A 22,186-nucleotide genomic window follows, 5' to 3' on the forward strand; every position below is an offset into this window, starting at 1 on the left:
GGTGACATTTTAAAGAGAGTTTGGTAACGCAGTGGTTAGTGACGTTGGGACCATATTGTGAAACTTAATAAATCTGGTCATTTACAACACAAACAGGCCATTCGGACCATGCTGACGTTTATGCTCTGCATGAGCCTCCTCCCACCTTACTTCCTCTAACTCGATCAGAAAATCCTTCTATTCCTTTCTCTCTCTCTCTCTCTCTCTCTCTCTCGTCCTTAACTAGCTTCCCCTTAAATGGAAAAAAATGAGGTGCTATTCACCTCAACCACTCCATGTGGTAACGAATTCCACATTCTAACCATTCTCTGGGTAATTCACTAGCGGATTTATTAGTGACTATTTTATATTTATGGCCCTAGTTTCGGTCTCCCCAAGGGGGAACACTTTCTCGATATCTACCCTATCAAACCATTTCACAATTTGAAAGACCTCCATCAGGTCAGTCCTCAGCCTTCTCTTTTCTGGAGCAAAGATCCCTAGCCTGTTCAATCGTTCCTGATAGATATAACTTCTCAGTTGTGCTATCATCCTCGTGTGATTTAGCACAGGAGGAAAAAAAATGTGCATGATTGTCAGGAGATCTGCCAAGGACATGGTCAGCCCAGACATGGGACCTCAGTCTTGCACAATGTGATTGACTCTTCGTGTCCTCTGAAGTGGCTGATTAAGCCAGTCTGCTGCGAATATAATTGCTGAAGTGGACAATAAAAAGCAACATGGCTCATTCCCAAGAACAGATTTAAAAAACAATAGGGGCAGCATATTGTGTTTGGTACATTGAGCACAGAGCACAGATGGGAATCGATATTAAAAAAAGTCTGCAGTGGTGAGTTAGTGTAGTGATCCACGGGATCGGGGTCATGATCAGCATCAACAAGAGGAGGCGAGAGAGTAGGTCTGCTCAGCCATTTGCCTGCAAAACCACACACATCCAGGGGGTCATTCTGACGCTGGCCGATAGTGTAAAGCAGATGAACTCGAATCAGCAGCCCGTGATGTATCCTCCGATTTTCAAAAATCTGATTGCGACAAACCCATCATAGGGATCAGCCTACACTCTCTCTCAAAGTCAAAGTTAGCTCCGTAACTCCTGCGTGCTAAGGAAACTCGGATTTAAATCTTATCGGAACAGGACAAACCTCGCTACTCCCCACCCAACCTCTGCAACCCCCCCCCCACCCCCACCCCCCACACACAGAAATACCAGTAAGTCCTCGGTCTTGATCAGTCTGCTGTGAATATAATTGCTGAAGTGGACAATAAAAAGCAGCATGGCCCATTCCCAAGAACAGATTTAAAAAACAATAGGGGCAGCATGTTGTGTTTGGTACATTAGGCGCAGAGCACAGATGGGAATCGATATTACAAAAACATCAGTCTGCAGTGGTGAGTTAGTGCAGGCTGATCCACAGGATGGGTGTCAGGATCAGCATCAACAGGGAGGTGGCGAGACAGTAGGTCTGCTCAATCACTTGCCTGGCTTGGAGTGACTACACTTGAAGTACTTCATGGACTGTAAAGCGCTTTGGGACGTCCTGAGATTGTGAAAGGCGTTATATAAGCAATGGGCGGTCAGCATAGGCGGTCCCTTGTATCGAGGATGACTTGCTTCCACGCCAAAAAGGGATGAGTTCACAGGTGTTTCAATGAAGGTCCGAATATTCCAGGTCGCAAACTACATGTTGGAGGGTGGAAGATGCCAGTGTGTGAATTTTTTTAACCTGTGGTGGCTGTTGCACACCAGCCACCACACGGGCTTGACAGAGCTAGGTCTTGGTCCAGTGGCAAGGGTTAACCAAGACGACTGGAGACCAGCTCTGCTGCACGGACCTAGTGCGCACACATATCGCAGTGTGGGCTGGGCCCGTGCTGCCCCCGAGCACTGCAACGGGCTGTGCAGTGCTGGTAAGAGACGGCTATGTATTTAATTCTCCATTTATTAAGCTGGGCTTAGTTTTTAAACAGGATATATTTTGATATAACTTGTCAGGAACCAGAGCTGGTGGCTGTTCTTCTTTTGCCTATCATCCCTGACTGCTGAGCTCTGGGACTCCACATAGGAAGGGTCACAGGGTGACACTGCATTATTTCACGCTGAGGGGCAGTACACTGTCAACTCATCTGCCAATTTAATGCCAGTGCCAGCAAAGCACTTGGGCCACATTTAATACCCCAAGGAGGTCAGGGTGCCTTCTAGCAATTGTTTTACAGCTGAGTTTCCTTACTAGGGCACTTCAGAGGGCATTAACAATCATAGGAATAGGAGAAGGCCATTCAGCCCCTCGAGCCTGTTCCGACATTCAAGAAGATCTTGGTTAACCTATATTCTAACTCCACCTGCCTTAGCTCCATATTCTTACAAGACTAGTTTATTTTTTATTCATTCACAGGTTGCAAGTGTCACTGGCAAGGCCAGCATTTATTGACTCTGGATCAGTTCCTATGGAGTGGAGGGTAGCCAATGTAACCCCACTTTTTAAAAAAGGAGGGAGAGAGAAAACAGGGAATTATAGACCGGTCAGCCTGACATCAGTAGTGGGTAAAATGATGGAATCAATTATTAAGGATGTCATAGCAGTGCATTTGGAAAGAGGTGACATGATAGGTCCAAGTCAGCATGGATTTGTGAAAGGGAAATCATGCTTGACAAATCTTCTGGAATTTTTTGAGGATGTTTCCAGTAGAGTGGATAAGGGAGAACCAGTTGATGTGGTATATTTGGACTTTCAGAAGGCGTTCGACAAGGTCCCACACAAGAGATTGATGTGCAAAGTTAGAGCACATGGGATTGGGGGTAGTGTACTGACATGGATTGAGAACTGGTTGTCAGACAGGAAGCAAAGAGTAGGAGTAAATGGGTACTTTTCAGAATGGCAGGCAGTGACTAGTGGGGTACCGCAAGGTTCTGTGCTGGGGCCCCAGCTGTTTACACTGTACATTAATGATTTAGATGAGGGGATTAAATGTAGTATCTCCAAATTTGCGGATGACACTAAGTTGGGTGGCAGTGTGAGCTGCGAGGAGGATGCTGTGAGGCTGCAGAGCGACTTGGATAGGTTAGGTGAGTGGGCAAATGCATGGCAGATGAAGTATAATGTGGATAAATGTGAGGTTATCCACTTTGGTGGTAAAAACAGAGAGACAGACTATTATCTGAATGGTGACAGATTAGGAAAAGGGGAGGTGCAAAGAGACCTGGGTGTCATGGTACATCAGTCATTGAAGGTTGGCATGCAGGTGCAGCAGGCGGTTAAGAAAGCAAATGGCATGTTGGCCTTCATAGCAAGGGGATTTGAGTACAGGGGCAGGGAGGTGTTGCTACAGTTGTACAGGGCATTGGTGAGGCCACACCTGGAGTATTGTGTACAGTTTTGGTCTCCTAACCTGAGGAAGGACATTCTTGCTATTGAGGGAGTGCAGCGAAGGTTCACCAGACTGATTCCCGGGATGGCGGGACTGACCTATCAAGAAAGACTGGATCAACTGGGCTTGTATTCACTGGAGTTCAGAAGAATGAGAGGGGACCTCATAGAAACATATAAAATTCTGACGGGGTTGGACAGGTTAGATGCAGGAAGAATGTTCCCAATGTTGGGGAAGTCCAGAACCAGGGGTCACAGTCTAAGGATAAGGGGTAAGCCATTTAGGACCGAGATGCGGAGGAACTTCTTCACCCAGAGAGTGGTGAACCTGTGGAATTCTCTACCACAGAAAGTTGTTGAGGCCAATTCACTAAATATATTCAAAAAGGAGTTAGATGAGGTCCTTACTGCTAGGGGGATCAAGGGGTATGGCGAGAAAGCAGGAATGGGGTACTGAAGTTGAATGTTCAGCCATGAACTCATTGAATGGCGGTGCAGGCTAGAAGGGCCGAATGGCCTACTCCTGCACCTATTTTCTATGTTTCTATGTTTCTAAGTGTCACTGGCAAGGCCAGCATTTATTGCCCATCCCTCGTTGGCCTTGAGAAGGTTGGTGGTGAGCCACCTTATACAATGGAGTGGCTTGCTAGGCCATTCCAGAGGGCAGTTAAGAGTCAACCACATTGCTGTGGGTCTGGAGTCACATATAGGCCCAGACCGAGTAAGGACGGTAAATTTCCTTTCCTAAAGGACACGAGTGAATCAGAGGTGTTTTTACGGCAATCCGGTCGTTTCATGCACGGGCCCAAGTTTCGGGTGGAGTTGCTCCAATTTTCTAGTTTAGTTTGGAGTATCTTAGAAATCGCAATTCTCGGCACTTAGTTTGCTCCAGTTCTAGTGAGTTAGTTTAGGTTCATTTTAATTCAGGTATTTTTTTTCAAAAAGGGGGTGTGTCCAGCCACTTAGGCCTGTTTTGCAAGTTTCAGCAGCGAAAACTTACTCCAAACTAACTTAGAATGGAGTAAGTGTCCACCTTTGTAAGTTCTGAAAAACCGTACCTAGAGTTAAGTTTAGTGCAGGCACAGCCAGAGCTGGAGAGGGGGGGGGGGGGGGGAGGAAAGCATTAAACACAAAGGACACATCAACATCACAACAGGGGGGGGGGGGGGGGGGGGGGGGGGGAGTTAGAGGATTTTCCATAAACACCTTCACAACAACATAAAGAAGCAAAGTACATTTAAAGCAGTAAGCACAAAACAAAGCAGTACATTTAAAGCACCAAGCACTAAGGAACCCTGCACCTAAAGCACCAAGACCAAAGTAATAAGCAACCAATCAATAAAAAAAAAATACAAGTCCTACCTTTATGTGAAGGGAAGGTGTCTCTCTCGCTGTATCTGACAGTGATGGGGGGAGGGTGTGTGTGTGCGTATATAAAACGCCGGGGGGGGGGGGGGTGGGGTGGGGGAACGCTGGACGGAGGCACCCCTGCTCTCTCCTCCGGCCCTTCGATCATTGAGTGCCCCCCAACCCACGCTCCTCCATCCCTTGCCACGCTCCTCCCCCTCCGATCACTTCCCCGGAGCCCCCTTCCCACGCTCCTCCCCCTCCGATCACTTCCCCGGAGCCCCCTTCCCACGCTCCTCCCCCTCCGATCACTTCCCCAGAGCCCCCTTCCCACGCTCCTCCCCCTCCGATCACTTCCCCAGAGCCCCCTTCCCACGCTCCTCCATCCCTCCCCGATACCCAAACACAGACTGGGGGAAAACGCTCCAACGCGCTTGCACTATGCTGCCAGCACTCAGAACACTGATCCCTAGCCCCGCCCCCCTGCTGGCTGCGATCGGCTTGCTCCGCCCCAGGGAGATTCCGCTGTGCCACACCACGCTCCAGGACGACCGGAGAATTCCCCAGTAAGATTTCGCCGCACTTTTTTCCCCCCCAGACAGGTTATTTAACGGAGGTGCGCCGATTTCAGCAGCATCGGAAACTGGGGCCCCTGGTCACCATGACTGAAACTAGCTTTTTTAAATTCCAGTTTGATTTTCCTGCCGTGCTGGGATTTGAACTCACGACTCTGGATCATTAGTCCAGGCCTCTGGATTACAACCACTGTGCTACTGTACCCTGTATGTAATTGCTGTTCAGAATGTTACCCTTGGAGCCCTGGTAACGCTCACATAGTGTGGACTGGGGTCCTGTGCAGGGATGGAAGGGCAGTGATCACTACCCATCATGCCACTGAGTTTATCACTTGTTTAAGAACACTTCCCATTCCTTCCGAATGGAATTTGAGTTCTTCCCAGATGGGAGAGGGACCAAGTCCGAACCCAACACACTGTCCGTTCTGCCTTACTGGCAGGCATTGCCCTGTGGGCTTTGCTACTAGGAAAGCTTAAGAAGATTAAGGGGTGACCTAATTCAGTTGTTTAATATGATTAAAGGATGTCATAGGGTAGAGAGAGAGAGAGAGAGAGAGAGAGAGAGAGAGAGAGAGAGAGAAGGAAACTATTTTCTCTGGGGCGGGGAGTCCAGAACAAGGGGTCATAACCTTAAAATTAGAGCCAGGCCGTTCAGGGGTGATGTCTGAAAGCACTTCTTCTCACAAAGGGTTGGTGGAAATCTGGAACTCTCTCCGACAAAAACTGAGATAGATAGATTTTTGCTAAGTATTAAGGGATATGGTAAACTGAGTTGAGGTACAGATCAGCCATGAATTAGTTGAATGGCGGAACAGGATTGAGGGGCTGAACGACCTACTCCTGTTTCTATGTTCCTATAAAGCTAACAATTGCCTTGGTTGCTTGGCCCTAAAGCTGGTAGTTTTCCTGAAGAACATTATTAAAACAGATGCGTTTTGACGACAATCCGTCAGCTTTTCTGGTAAGTTTTTCAAATCAGGTTCTTTTAAATTGAATTTCCCAACTTGCCAATGCTAATCGAACGCCACAACCACTACACTACTGTACCCACATGCAATATCTTATCTCGCGGCCTCCACCAGGAATAAGTTTATCCGCTAATAAATACCTTCCCATTCCTGGAACACGATGATGGCTTTTCCTCCCGGAACCATGGTAACACCGAGCACATTCCCTCCGTTGCTGCGGCGGCTCTCAAAGTAAAGGCTTAAGATGTCCTCGTCATCCGTGGGACCGAGGTTTTCCACCAGAATACGGTCAGTTCGGGGGAGCTGTTCGATTTCTATGGTGGCGCCCTTCAAACATCGACTTCCGGCCTTTTTCTTTATTGCCTCAAGAGCTGGAAAAAATTTTTTAAATGTAAAAAGCTTTCCACATACAACTGTCCCCAGTGTCCAAATGACTGAGATATTGTGCTGCATGTTTTTATAATACCATTATTGGTTGTCCAATAACCCCCCCTCCCACTTCTTCCACATAGCAGATATCTTGCCAGCTCTTCCCTTTCCAATAATGCCAAGTGAGGATCTCATTGTGCAGGGATTCAGAAACACAAGGCCACATAGTTTTCCAGCCCTATATTGGGGTGCACAAAACTGCACACATCCATAACGGTGGCCTAACAAGGTTCGGTGTAATCCACTGTAATTAATGCCTTACAGAAATATCTCTCACCTCAGATTCATAGGTTTAAGCCCCACTCCAGGACTTGAGTATCTAATCCAGGTGGAAACTCCAATGGAGTACTGAGGGAGTGCAGCACTGTTGGAGCTGCCATCTTTGGGATGAGACATTAAACTGCGCCCCCAACTGCTTGTTCAGGTGGCGCTATTCCAAGAGGAGCAGGGGAGTTCTGAGAGTCCCGGCTAATATTTAACCCTCCACACACCTTAGTAAAACAGATTATCTACTCATTATGGCATTGCTGTTTGTGGGATCTTGCTGTGTGCAAATTGGCTGCTGCTTTTGCCAATCTCTAAGTAACGTGTTGGTCCATCAAAGGCACTATAGGGACCGAGTGTAATGTAGCCAAATTTGCTGATGATACAAAGATAGGTGGGAAAGCAAGTTGTGAGGAGGATGCAAAGAATCTACAAAGGGGTATAGATAGGCTCAGTGAATGGGCAAAAATTTGGCAGATGGAGCATAATGTGAGGTTATCCACTTTGGTAGGAGAAATAAAAAAGCAAATTATTTAAATGGGGAGCGATTACAAAATGCTGCAGTACAGAAGGATCTGAAGGTTCTTGTGCATGAAACACAAAAAGTTAGTATGCAGATACAGCAAGTGATCAGGAAGGCAAATGGAATGTTGGCCTTTATTGCAAGGGGGATAGAGTATAAAAGTAGGGAAGTCCTGCTACAACTGTACAGGGCATTGGTAAGATCACACCGAGAGTACTGCGTACAGTTTTGGTCTCCTTATTTAAGGAGGGATATACTTGCATTGGAGGCTGTTCAGAGGTTCACTAGGTTGATTCCCGAGATGAACAGTCTGTCATGTGAAAATAGGTTGAGCAGACTGGTCCAATACTCCTTGGAGTTTAGAAGAAAAGTGGTGATCTTATTGAAACATATAAGATTCTGAGGAGGCTTGACAGGGTAGATGCAGAGAGAATGTTTCCCCTCATGGGGGAACAGTTTCAGAATAAGGGGTCGCCCATTTAAAACAGAAATGAGGAGGAATTTCTTCTCTCTGAGGAGTTCTCTACCCCAGGGAGCGGTGAAGGCTGGGTTTTTGAATATATTTAAGGTGGAGATAGACAAGATTTTTGTATGATAAGGGAGTCAAGGGTTATGGGGAGCGGGCGGAGAAGTGGAGCTGAGTCCATGATCAGATCAGCCATGATCTTATTGAATGGCGGAGCAGGCTCAAGGGACCAAATGGCCAACTCCTATTTCTTATGTATGTTTCTTGTAAATGCAAGTTCTTTCTTACTTACTTAATACAGAGGGCATTGAATGTGTGGCATGGGCTACAGAGAGGTAGATAATCAGGAATAATTCAAAAGAAAATTGGATGGATATCTGAGTGAACAATTGAAAGGTATTATGTCCTATCACTATCTCAAGTCAGAAGTGGAGTAGCGGTCCATAGTCAGGAGGCTGATACTCTTATTTTACGGTTTGTGAATAAATTGTTATCCTACACACAGAAGCTTCATGTAATGCAGTGCCTTATTCTGGAGTACAAGTCCCCCCCTATCCCCTGACAATCACAAATCTGTATCTCAGCTTCCCTAATGCCTTAATGGGGAAGATGAGCCACTTGCAGTGGTCCAAAGGGTGATCTGTGATCTGTGCTGTTAGACGATCGGAGTCAGGGCAATAGTTGAGGTACAGGGAGTCCGCTGGAAGGCAATCTTTTTTATATTTCATTCTTTATATATGGGTGTCGCTAACAAGACCGGCATTTATTGCCCATCCCTTGTTGCCCTGAGGTGGTGGTGATTATTCTCTGTAGTGGTTTGATACAACGGAGTGGCTTGCTGGGCAACTTCAGGAGGCAGTTAATACTCAACCACATTAGCGTGGGACTGGAGTCACTTGTAGGCCAGACCAGGCAAGGACAGCAGGTCTCCTTCCCTGAAGAGCCATTAGTGAACCAGTTGGGTTTTTTTTTTTTTTTTTTTAACGACAATCCGACAGCTTCACGGTCACTTTTTACTGATTATTATTTCCAAATTATTTTTTATTTAAATTGAATTCAATTTCACAAACTGCCGTGATGGGATCTGAACTGGTGTCTCTGGATCATTCGTCCAGGCCTCTGGGTTACCAGCCCAGTAACATAACCACCACACTACCGTCTCAGCACGATACATAATTCAGTGTCTTCAGGAGGGGAGGGCAGGGAATTAAATATCGGCTATGTGCTCACAAGCAGAAATCCACACTCACGCATGTACACATACCTTCTGCAGACAGAGCTTCCTGGAATTGCACGAGTGCGTGCATTCTGTCTGGGTTGGAGCGCACGGTGAACTGCTCACTGCTGAGGTCAGTGATCATCTCCAGGTAGAGAATGAGAGTGTCGTCCATGATCTCCGGCTTCAGTCCATGGAGCACGATCTTCCTCGGGTCCTTTGGCGGCACCCTCCTCACCACCAGATCGACATTCTGGAATTTGTGTCCTGCCTTTGACAGAACACTCTGAGCGTCTATAATCAGCAGTAAAAACCAAAGGAAGACCGTTTCAGGACTGAATTATAAATAACAGTAGGCCAAGCTGGAAAACTGAACACCCGACACCTGAAATTCTGGGAACTTCGAGCAAAGAAGTGGGGGAGAGAGAGAGGTGAGGGGGGGGGGGAGGATTGGAAACATTTCAGACTTGGAAATGAAGGAATCCCAACACATTTTTGTATTTTATTTAATTTTACAAAATTTAAAAGAGAGAGTGAGCGAGACCGAGAAAGAGGACGTGCAAATAAGCACTTGGCTTTTAAACTGGGTTGACGCTGCAAAAGGACTGCAGCCAGGAAGCCACATTTTGGTATTGGGATCCAGGGTGTGCCGAGCCTCCGGCATGCTGCCTTACTGCCCCGTTCCTTTAATTGGAGGGGCATTTGGTACAACTAGCGCTGCCCAACAGACATCATGGGAGATGCACGAGGACCACCAAGGTTGGCTTCCCTGCCCCCAGCTCAGATTTAACCCGTTCTTCTCATCAATTGGCCTCCATTTGAGGTCACCTTCCATTCCCACCATCCTGATCTTTGAGGGGGGGGGAAAAAAAAAAAAAGAGAAAATAATTGGTGCAAACTCATGTCCATGGGACAGAGCACTTCTGCACCGAGCTCACCGTCACTATTGATCACTGCAGATCAGCAAGGAAAAAAAACATTTATTCGCACATCAATATTGCAATGAATACAAAAGCACCTCAGTTTTCTAAGAATTGCTAGCGGGACATGGCAAGCATCAAAAGGCTGTTGCATTTAGGGTTTTTTGGACCCAAATCAAGACAATACATTTCTCCTTTAAAACTTTCAAATCCATCAGCCAGAGGAGTTGCTTGTGATAGGGTTTGCGGGAGGCTGTTCGCACAAAGACCTCGGGGAAGAAATTGCCCTGCATCCCGACCGGGGGGGTGGTAACCAGCCGGTGATGGGACTTTCTGCCGCCCAGCGCAGAGGTCTCGCCCCGGCCTCTGAATTGCCCCCTCAAAAGGAAGTGGAGTGCAATCCCGCGTGCTCCACTTCCGGTAGGGGCAGTTCCCGGAAATGCTGTGAGGACTGCAGTGCTACGTGGATGGGGGGGGGGGGGGGGGGGGAAATAAATGACAGCCCGCTCCCCTTCCTTAACGGTGACTCATACACTCGTTCTTACTGCATGTTTGTTCTCTCTCGCGCTCTCTCTCTCTCTCTCTCTCTCTTCCCTTGCCTTTAATCATTGGCCACTTTACCTGCTGGGTTCTCAAAGGTGAGCACAGCGCAGTCACCCTGCCGTTTGATGGACACGATGGTCCCACCTCCTGAGCGGCGATTGCTCTCAAAATACAAGGTTAGAATGTCCATGGGCATATCGTCAGTGATGCCATGCACCTCCAGGATGTGATCATCTGTGGGGCCCTGCTGCTCCATCTCAGCCTTCTGTGACACGGGACAGACAATGCAAAAAGGTAAACGTTTGGTTAAAATAGATGGCCTTGCTTGGCCAACGTTTGAAATTCTAGCAGGAAACAAAAAAAATGCCAATTCAAAGCAGAGTGTGTTAACCAAGTAAAGATCACCATTAAATCGGTATCGGTTGAGGAATCAGCGTATTGCAGCATAGATGGAGACCATTTGGTCCATCATGTCTGTGCCTGCCGGCTCGTTGCTACAGCAATCCAAAACTAATGCTGCTGCCCTGCACTCACCCCAGAGGCCTGTATCTTCTCCTGCTTCAAGTATTTAACGCCCGTTCCCTTAAAAGGTGTAATAGTCTCTGCCTCAACTACTCGCTGCTCCAACAATTCGTTGTGTAAAGACATTCGTCCTAGCCTCTCCCTCTACTCCAAAATGACAATTTTAAGTTGCTGACGTTCCCCGCTCCCCCCCCCCCCAACAATCCCCCACTCCTTATTAACTCTCCAGCTGAGGGAATAGTCTTTCTCTCTACTACAATATTCAACATGTTAAAAATCCCAATTAAATCTCCTCTTAGTCTTTGCTGCTCCTATGGAAATATTCCCAGCCTCTCAAGACCCACCACACAAGTATAATTTCTCATCCTGGTGAATCGACACTGCATGTACACTATATAATGTCCTTTCAATACTGAGGTGCACAAATCTGCACACACCTGTAACTTTGGCCTCGCAAGGTTTTGTACAGATTTATTACTACACCTTTACTATTATTTTCTATGCCCCTATATATAAACCTAAAATTATGCTGCTATATTTTACTTTATCTACCCGTCAGCTTGGCTCAGTGGGTAGCACTCTCACCTCTGAGTCAGAAGGTTGTGGGTTCAAGTCCCATTCCAGAGACTTGAGCACAAAAATCTAGGCTGACACGCCAGTGCAACGCTGAGCGAGTGCCGTCTTTCGGATGGACAGGTTCCCCCGTGGTGCTATTACGAAGAAGAGCAGGTTATCCCCGGTGTCCAGGCCAATATGTATCCCTCAATCAACATCACTAAAACAGATTATCAGGTCATTATCACATTGCTGTTTGTGGGAGCTTGCTGAGTTCAACTTGGCTGCCATGTTTCCTATATTACAACAATGGCTACATTTCAAAAAAGTACTTAAATGGTTGTTAAGTGTTTTGGGAAGTCTAGTGGTTGTGAAAGGCGCTATAGAAATGCAAGTCTTTCTTTTGCATTCACATATTCTGGGGAGCTGTTTTTGAACCTCTAGATCTCGTTGTTCATCCACACCCTTCAGTGTATTTTCAATAAATACATGCATCATCCATTTTTTATTCCCATTTAGGGGAGCTTTGATGGAGGCATTCAAAATTAAAGGGTTTTGATAGAGTACACAGGGAGAAACTGTTTCCAGTGGCAGAAAAGTCAGTAGCCAGAGGGCACAGAGTTACAGTAATTGGCAAAAGAACCAGAGGCGACATGAGGAAAAAAATCTTTGAGTGGTTATGAGCGGGAACGCACTGCCTGAAAAGGTGTGGATGCAGAGTCAATCGTGGATTTCAACAGGGAATTGGATAAATACTTACAAAATAGTTCCAGGGATGAGGGACTTGAGTTAACGTGGATAGATTGGAGAAGCTGTGTCTGTTCTCCTTAGAGCAGGGAAGGTTGAAGGGAGATTTGAAAGAGGTATTCAAAATCATAAGGGGTCTGGACAGAGTAGAGAGAGAAACTGAACCCACTGGCAGAAGGGTCGAGAACCAGTGGACACAGATTTAAGGTGATTGACAAAAGAAGCAAAGACAACACAAGAAAAAAAACTTTATTTAAAAAAAACGCAGCAAGTGGTTAGGATCTGGAATGCACGGCCTGAAAGGGTGGTGGAGACTTGCATTTATATAGCGCCTTTCACATCCACCGGACATCTAAAAGCGCTTTACAGCCAATGAAGTACTTTTGAAGTGCAGTCACTGTTGTAATTGTAGGTTACACTCCTCTTCCTTTGGGTACCTGGCTACTTCCCCTCGCTGCTCAATCATGGCTTTCAAAAGGGAGTTGGATAAGTTGCTGAAAGAAAACAAATTGCTGGGGAATGGGCGAAGCGAGTGGGACTAGTTGAAGCGTTCTTGCAGAAAGCCAGCACAGACTCGACGGGCCAAATAGCTTTCTTCTGTGCTGTAACCATTCTATGATTCTATGTACAACTGAAATCGTAATCTGACGAGTCTCAGTTCTAACCTTAGAATTCAAGAGGTGGATATAAGCCAGTCCAATCCTCTGTGTCACAGTCTGTAATGTATCTGAACCCCTCAATGGGATTCCAGCCTGTCGGGAAAAAAATTCAATTATATTTGGCTGATCATTGATGAGACAAGCACAGGATCAGTGCTTTTACCAATAGTCAAATTAACTGTACAGTAGTGCTCTTTTTACACTGTTTTTTTTACAGAAGTGTTACCAAAAGCAAAATTACGAATGTTTCTGGTTTGACTGATGCAATCGTGTTATCAATCTTCAAATTGGAGTTAGGTTAGTAAACAACTTGCATTTATATAACCCCTTTAATGTAGGAAAACATCTCAAGGCACTTCACAGGAACACAATCGGACAAGAATTGACATAGAAACATTGAAAATAGGTGCAGGAGTAGGCCATTCGGCCCTTCGAGCCTGCACCACCATTCAATAAGATCATGGCTGATCATTCCCTCAGTACCCCTTTCCTGCTTTGTCTCCATACGCCTTGATCCCTTTAGCCGAAAGGGCCATATCTAACTCTCTCTTGAATATATCCAATGAACTGGCATCAACAACTCTCTGCGGCAGGGAATTCCACAGGTTAACAACTCTCTGAGTGAAGAAGTTTCTCTTCATCTCAGTCCTAAATGGCCTACCCCTTATCCCAAGACTGTGTGCTCTGGTTCTGGACTTCCTCAACATCGGGAACAATCTACCCGCATCTAACCTGTCCCGTCCCATCAGAATCTTGTATGTTTCTATGAGATCCCCTCTCATCCTTCTAAACTCCAATGTACAAAGGCCCAGTTGATCCAGTCTCTCCTCATATGTCAGTCCTGCCATCCCGGGAATCAGTCTGGTCTCCCTCAATAGCAAGAACGTCCATCAGATTAGGAGACCAAAATTGAACACAATATTCCAGGTGAGGCCTCACCAAGGCCCTGTACAACTGCAGTAAGACCTCCCTGCTCCTATACTCCAATCCTCTAGCTATGAAGGCCAACATACCATTTGCCTTCTTTACCACCTGCTGTACCTACATGCCAACTTTCAATGACTGATGAACCATCACACCCAGGTCTCGTTGCACCTCCCCTTTTCCTAATCTGCCATCATTCAGATAATATTCTGTCTTTTTGGTTTTGCCCCCAGAGTGGATAACCTCACATTTATCCACATTATACTGCATCTGCCATGCATTTGCCCACTCACCTAACCTGTCTAAGTCACCCTGCAGCCTCTTAGTGTCCCCCTCACAGTTCACACCGCCACCCAGTTTAGTGTCATCTGCAAACTTGGAGATATTACACTCAATTCCTTCATCCAAATCATTGATGTATATTGTAAAGAGCTGGGGTCCCAGCACTGAGCCCTGCAGCACTCCACTAGTCACTGCCTGCAATTCTGAAAATGACCCGTTTATCCCGACTCTCTGCTTCCTGTCTGCCAACCAGTTCTCTATCCACGTCAGTATATTACCCCCAATATCATGTGCTTTAATTTTTCACACCAATCTCTTGTGTGGGACCTTGTCAAAAGCCTTTTGAAAGTCCAAATACACCACATCCACTGGTTCTCCCTTGTCCACTCTACTAGTTACATCCTCAAAGAATTCCAGAAGATTTGCCAAGCATGATATCCCTTTCATAAATCTATGGGCTGACTTGGACATGAATGCCAAAGGAGGAGCTATTAGGGAGGACTGAGTAAAAGCTTGGGCAATGGTTCGATTTTAAAATTCTGATCCTTGTTTTTCAAATCCCTCCATGGCCTCGCCCCGCCCTGTCTCTGTAATGTCCGACCACCAATGTTCCCCAAAGGTTCATGCAGGCCACTCATCAGCTGCTGCCGCTGGAAAGGACAGCGCATGTGCAGAACCGTGCAGCAACTTTAAAAGGGACCATGCGCCCATGAAATTACAGGGAACGTTGCCTACAACTCTCGGAACGCTCTGGCCTCTTGCACATTCCCCGTTTTAATCGCTCTAACATTGGCGGCTGTGCCTTCAGCTGCCTAGGCCCCAAGCTCTAGGATCACTTCCCTAAACTTGACCACCTCTCTCTCCCCTCCTTTAAGGCGCTCCTTAAAATCTACCCCTGACCAAGCTTTTGGTCAGCTATCCAAATATCTACTTATTTAGCTCCGTGTCAAATTTATTTTGATAACGTTCCTGTGAACCACCTTGGAACGTTTTACTATGTTAAAGATGCTATATAAATACAAGTTAAAGTTCTCTGATAAAGTGCAACACCCGCACTGACACCTGGGAGTCCCTGGCAGTGCACCCGGGAGGGCGCTGAGCACCTAGAGTCTCATCGCCGAGAGCATGCAGAAATCAAGCGCGGGCAGCGAAAAGAGCGTGCGGCAAACCAGTCCCACCCACCCTTACCCTCAACAACTATCTGTCCCACCTGTGACAGGGACTGTGGTTCTTGTATTGGACTGAGAGCGAGTAGAGCAAGTGAATGGTTATCCCTTCTTTTACCGCCCTTCTTTTTCACTGGAATATATTTTTGTTGAGCACTATGAAAGAGCTCCTTAAAAGTCCTCCACTGTTCCTCAATTGTGCCACTGTTTAGTCTGTGTTCCCAGTCTACTTTAGCCAACTCTGCCCTCATCCCACTGTAGTCCCCTTTGTTTAAGCATAGTACGCTCGTTTGAGACACTACTTCCTCACCCTCAATCTGTATTACAAATTGAACCATACTGTCATCACTCATTCCGAGAGGATCATTTATTAGGAGATCGTTTATTATTCCTGTCTCATTACACAGGACCAGATCTAAGATAGCTTGCTCCCCTGTAGGTTAGATGTAGTCCTTACTACTAGGGGGATCAAGGGGTATGGCGAGAAAGCAGGAATGGGGTACTGAAGTTGCATGTTCAGCCATGAACTCATTGAATGGCGGTGCAGGCTCGAAGGGCCGAATGGCCTACTCCTGCACCTATTTTCTATGTTTCTATGTAACATACTGTTCTAAGAAACAATCCCGTATGCATTCTATGAATTCCTCCTCCAGGCTACCCTGTGCGATTTGATTTGACCAATCGATATTTAGGTTAAAAGCCCCCATGATTACTGCCGTTCCTTTTTCACATGCCTCCATTATTCCCTTGATTATTGCCCGCCCCACCGTGAAGTTATTATTTGGGGGCCTATAAACTACGACCACCAGTGACTTTTTCCCCTTACTATCTCTAATCTCCACCCACAATGGCCCCAAGTTTCCACACGCGGCAAAACAGGCGCTCCTTCGAGCTGGGCGCCCGTTTTTCGTGCCGAAAACGGCGCCTGAAAAAAAACGCGCTATTCTCGAGCGCTTTGCAGCACGATGTCAGCTTGGCGCGGCACCCAGGGGGCGGAGCCTACCACTCGCGCCGATTTTGTAAGTAGGAGGGGGCGGGTACCATTTAAATGAGTTTTTTTCGTGCCAGCAACCCTGCGCGTGCGCGTTGGAGCGTTCGCGCACGCGCAGTGTGAAGGAAACATTGGCACTCGGCCATTTTTGTGGTTCTTTGTAGCTGTTCAATTTTTAACATTTTTTTAATAAAACCACATTGCCCTTCCATGATCAGCACTGAGGCTTCTTGCAGCAGTGAGAAGGCTGCAGGAAGCCTCAGAAGTTGAGGCAGCCGTTTCCCGACGGGCACGACCGACGGCAGGGGGGCCTCGCCCCACCCCCCCCCCCCCGCCGTCGGGAATGGCTGCCTCAACTTCTGAGGCTTCCTGCAGCCTTCTCACTCACTGCCTCCCCCCCCACTGCCGTCGGGAACGGCTGCCTCAACTTGTGAGGCTTCCTGCAGCACTTTCACACAGGTAGGAACATGGTTCAGCTTTTCTTTGCTTATAAATTTTTATTCAGGTTGGAATTATTGTATAATATTTGTATAAGTATAACTAAGGATTTATTGTAGAATGAAATGACTTCCCTTCGCGCCCCCCCCCCCCGCCCCCCACCTCGTTCCGGACGCCTAATTTGTAACCTGCGCCTGATTTTTTAATGTGTAGACAAGGTTTTTTCAGGCCTACAAAAATCTTCACTTGCTCCATTCTAAGTTAGTTTGGAGTACGTTTTCACTGTGGAAACTTTCAAATCAGGCGTCAGTGGCCGGACACGCCCCCTTTTGAAAAAAAAATTCTGTTCAAAAGTGAAACTGTTCTACATGACTAGAACTGCAGAAAACTTAAATGTGGAGAATTGCGATTTCTAAGATACTCCGTTCTCCACCAGTTGCTCCTAAAAATCAGGAGCAAATCATGTGGAAACTTGGGGCCAATGATTCAACATTTTGTTCATTAGAGCCAATATTATCTCTCACAACTGCCCTGATATCATCCTTTATTAACAGAGCTACCCCACCTCCTTTCCCTTCTTGTCTATCTTTCCGAATTGTCAGATACCTCTGGACTGGGTGTTATGTAATGAGAGAGGATTAATTAGCAATCTCGTTGTGCGAGGCCCCTTGGGGAAGAGTGACCATAATATGGTGGAATTCTGCATTGGGATGGAGAATGAAACAGTTAATTCAGAGACCATGGTCCAGAACTTAAAGAAGGGTAACTTTGACGGTATGAGGCGTGAATTGGCTGGGATGGATTGGCGAATGATACTTAAGGGGTTGACTGTGGATGGGCAATGGCAGACATTTAGAGACCGCATGGATGAACTACAACAATTGTACATTCCTGTCTGGCATAAAAATAAAAAAGGGAAGGTGGCTCAACCGTGGCTATCAAGGGAAATCAGGGATAGTATTAAAGCCAAGGAAGTGGCATACAAATTGGCCAGAAATAGCAGCGAACCTGGGGACTGGGAGAAATTTAGAACTCAGCAGAGGAGGACAAAGGGTTTGATTAGGGCAGGGAAAATGGAGTATGAGAAGAAGCTTGCAGGGAACATTAAGACGGATTGCAAAAGTTTCTATAGATATGTAAAGAGAAAAAGGTTAGTAAAGACAAACGTAGGTCCCCTGCAGTCAGAATCAGGGGAAGTCATAACGGGGAACAAAGAAATAGCGGACCAATTGAACAAGTACTTTGGTTCGGTATTCACGAAGGAGGACACGAACAACCTTCCGGTTATAAAAGGGGTCGGGGGGTCTAGTAAGGAGGAGGAACTGAGGGAAATCCTTATTAGCCGGGAAATTGTGTTGGGGAAATTGATGGGATTGAAGGCCGATAAATCCCCAGGGCCTGATGGACTGCATCCCAGAGTACTTAAGGAGGTGGCCTTGGAAATAGTGGATGCGTTGACAGTCATTTTCCAACATTCCATTGACTCTGGATCAGTTCCTATGGAGTGGAGGGTAGCCAATGTAACCCCACTTTTTAAAAAAGGAGGGAGAGAGAAAACAGGGAATTATCGACCGGTCAGCCTGACCTCAGTAGTGGGTAAAATGATGGAATCAATTATTAAGGATGTCATAGCAGTGCATTTGGAAAGAGGTGACATGATAGGTCCAAGTCAGCATGGATTTGTGAAAGGGAAATCATGCTTGACAAATCTTCTGGAATTTTTTGAGGATGTTTCCAGTAGAGTGGATAAGGGAGAACCAGTTGATGTGGTATATTTGGACTTTCAGAAGGCGTTCGACAAGGTCCCACACAAGAGATTGATGTGCAAAGTTAGAGCACATGGGATTGGGGGTAGTGTACTGACATGGATTGAGAACTGGTTGTCAGACAGGAAGCAAAGAGTAGGAGTAAATGGGTACTTTTCAGAATGGCAGGCAGTGACTAGTGGGGTACCGCAAGGTTCTGTGCTGGGGCCCCAGCTGTTTACACTGTACATTAATGATTTAGATGAGGGGATTAAATGTAGTATCTCCAAATTTGCAGATGACACTAAGTTGGGTGGCAGTGTGAGCTGCGAGGAGGATGCTGTGAGGCTGCAGAGCGACTTGGATAGGTTAGGTGAGTGGGCAAATGCATGGCAGATGAAGTATAATGTGGATAAATGTGAGGTTATCCACTTTGGTGGTAAAAACAGAGAGACAGACTATTATCTGAATGGTGACAGATTAGGAAAAGGGGAGGTGCAAAGAGACCTGGGTGTCATGGTACATCAGTCATTGAAGGTTGGCATGCAGGTGCAGCAGGCGGTTAAGAAAGCAAATGGCATGTTGGCCTTCATAGCAAGGGGATTTGAGTACAGGGGCAGGGAGGTGTTGCTACAGTTGTACAGGGCATTGGTGAGGCCACACCTGGAGTATTGTGTACAGTTTTGGTCTCCTAACCTGAGGAAGGACATTCTTGCTATTGAGGGAGTGCAGCGAAGGTTCACCAGACTGATTCCCGGGATGGCGGGACTGACCTATCAAGAAAGACTGGATCAACTGGGCTTGTATTCACTGGAGTTCAGAAGAATGAGAGGGGACCTCATAGAAACATTTAAAATTCTGACGGGGTTAGACAGGTTAGATGCAGGAAGAATGTTCCCAATGTTGGGAAGTCCAGAACCAGAGGTCACAGTCTAAGGATAAGGGGTAAGCCATTTAGGACCGAGATGCGGAGGAACTTCTTCACCCAGAGAGTGGTGAACCTGTGGAATTCTCTACCACAGAAAGTTGTTGAGGCCAATTCACTAAATATATTCAAAAAGGAGTTAGATGAGGTCCTTACTACTAGGGGGATCAAGGGGTATGGCGAGAAAGCAGGAATGGGGTACTGAAGTTGAATGTTCAGCCATGAACTCATTGAATGGCCGTGCAGGCTAGAAGGGCCGAATGGCCTACTCCTGCACCTATTTTCTATGTTTCTATGTATGTTTAATTCCCAGTCTTGGCCACCCTGCAACCACGTTTCTGTAATGGCCACCAAATCATACCCATTTGTAATGATTTGTGCCGTCAACTCATTTACTTTATTTCGAATGCTGCATGCATTTAGGTAGAGTGTTTTAATACTAGTTTTTAAACCATGATTTTTAGTTTTGACCCCTCCTGCAGCCCTTTTATATTCATATTGTCCCTTCCCATCACCTTGTGGTTTACACTTACCCCTGTTCATCGCAGCTCTTACCCACTCTAACTAGCTCAGAGCCCTCTCCTGGGTTCCGAATACTCCTTGCATTGAGGCACCGAGCTTTCATGCTTGCCTTTTTATTAAACTTTGACCCTTTAGAATTTTGCTGTACAGTGGCCCTTTTTGTTTTTTGCCTTGGGTTTCTCTGCCCTCCACTTTTACTCATCTCCTTTCTGTCCTTTGCTTTTGTCTCCTTTTTGTTTCCCTCTGTCTCCCTGCATTGGTTCCCATCCCCCTGCCATATTAGTTTAACTCCTCCCCAACAGCACTAGCAAACACTCCCCCTAGGACATTGGTTCTGGTCCTGCCCAGGCGCAGACCGTCCGGTTTGTACTGGTCCCACCTCCCCCAGAACCGGTTCCAATGCCCCAGGAATTTGAATCCCTCCCTGCTACGCCACTGCTCAAGCCACGTATTCATCTGAGCTATCCTGCAATTCCTACTCTGACTAGCACGTTGCACTGGTAGCAATCCCGAGATTACTACTTTTGAGGTCCTACGTTTTAATTTAGCTCCTAGCTCCTTAAATTCGTCTCGTAGGACCTCATCCCTTTTTTTTTTAAACCTATGCCGTTGGTACCAATGTGCACCACGACAACTGGCTGTTCACCCTCCCTTTTCAGAATGTCCTGCACCCGCTCCGAGACATCCTTGACCCTTGCACCAGGGAGGCAACATACCATCCTGGATTCTCGGTTGCGGCCGCAGAAACGCCCATCTATTCCCCTTACAATTGACTTTGGGTTTTATCGGGGGCTGCACAAGAGCCGTGCGTAACAAAATCGTAAACTGCTTATTTATATAAAAAATGTCGAGCACAGTGGAAACCTGCCACTGGGATTAATAGCAATGCACAAAATAAGCCAGACCGTGTCAGCACAGAGATGAGCAATTTGAGATTTAAACTGTGCAGTCATTTGGCTCACGTGATATTTTCAGAAAGATCTTAAACTTAAACAAAATGAAATCTCAAATCATAAATCAGTACAGCTGTTTGACAATTTTCCCTAATATATCGACCCGGGACTTTTTCAAACAACAATGCACATTCCAACACCGTACATTCTCCAACAAGATTGTGGGCCAGTTAATCAGGAAAGGAAAGAGGAAGAAAGGAAAGAGGAAGATATGAAAGAGAGAGAGAACAATCAGTTGTGTGTGCACCTAGTCTCAGAAACATGACAAAACTGGACAAGTACAGTCCCCCATCTCCACACAAATAAGCCCACCCCCCCCCCATATTTCCACACCCAATAAGCCCACCCCCCCACATATTTCCACACCCAATAACCCCACCCCCCCATATTTCCGTACCCAATAACCCCCCCCACCCCTAGCTCCGCACCCAATAACCCCCCCCACCCCCAGCTCCGCACCCAATAACCCCCCCCACCCCCAGCTCCGCACCCAATAACCCCCCCCACCCCCAGCTCCGCACCCAATAACCCCCCTCACCCCCAGCTCCGCACCCAATAACCCCCCTCACCCCCAGCTCCGCACCCAATAACCCCCCTCACCCCCAGCTCCGCACCCAATAACCCCCCTCACCCCCAGCTCCGCACCCAATAACCCCCCTCACCCCCCTCTCCGCACCCAATAACCCCCCCACCCCCAGCTCCTCACCCAATAACCCCCCTCACCCCCAGCTCCGCACCCAATAACCCCCCTCACCCCCATCTCCGCACCCAATAACCCGCCACCCCCAGCTCCGCATCCAATAACCCCCCCCACCCCCAGCTCCGCACCCAATAACCCCCCACCCCCAGCTCCGCATCCAATAACCCCAGCTCCGCACCCAATAACCCCCCCTGCCTCCACACCCAATAACCCCACCCCACACCCAGCTCCACACCCAATAACCCCCACCCCCAATACCCAATAACCCCACCCCACCCCCAGCTCCACACCCAATAACCCCCCCCCACCCCCAGCTCCACACCCAATAACCCCCCCCCACCCCCAGCTCCACACCCAATAACCCCCCCCCACCCCCAGCTCCACACCCAATAACCTCCCCCCCACCCCCAGCTCCACACCCAATAACCCCCCCCACCCCCA

General features: G+C 47.1%; 1 protein-coding gene across 7 annotated transcripts in view; it reads right to left on the reverse strand.

The window, feature by feature from the left end:
- Nucleotides 1–22,186, reverse strand: part of parp10 (poly(ADP-ribose) polymerase family member 10) — a 43,744-nt gene that overhangs the window by 20,446 nt on the left and 1,112 nt on the right. For 4 of the 7 annotated variants that reach the window (XM_070881809.1, XM_070881810.1, XM_070881811.1 and 1 more), the window contains exons 2-5: nucleotides 13,106–13,192; nucleotides 10,695–10,881; nucleotides 9,202–9,447; nucleotides 6,396–6,626 (exon numbers count right to left, since the gene is read on the reverse strand). In XM_070881809.1, the coding sequence (XP_070737910.1) occupies nucleotides 6,396–6,626; nucleotides 9,202–9,447; nucleotides 10,695–10,872 (655 nt within the window). In that variant the 5' untranslated portion in view covers nucleotides 10,873–10,881; nucleotides 13,106–13,192. The remainder of the gene's footprint in view (nucleotides 1–6,395; nucleotides 6,627–9,201; nucleotides 9,448–10,694; nucleotides 10,882–13,105; nucleotides 13,193–22,186) is intronic. The other 3 variants (XM_070881815.1, XM_070881813.1, XM_070881812.1) reach the window with 1 other exon arrangement.

The sequence above is a fragment of the Pristiophorus japonicus genome, chromosome 5, assembly GCF_044704955.1.
Source record: "Pristiophorus japonicus isolate sPriJap1 chromosome 5, sPriJap1.hap1, whole genome shotgun sequence".
Lineage (NCBI taxonomy): Eukaryota > Metazoa > Chordata > Chondrichthyes > Pristiophoridae > Pristiophorus > Pristiophorus japonicus.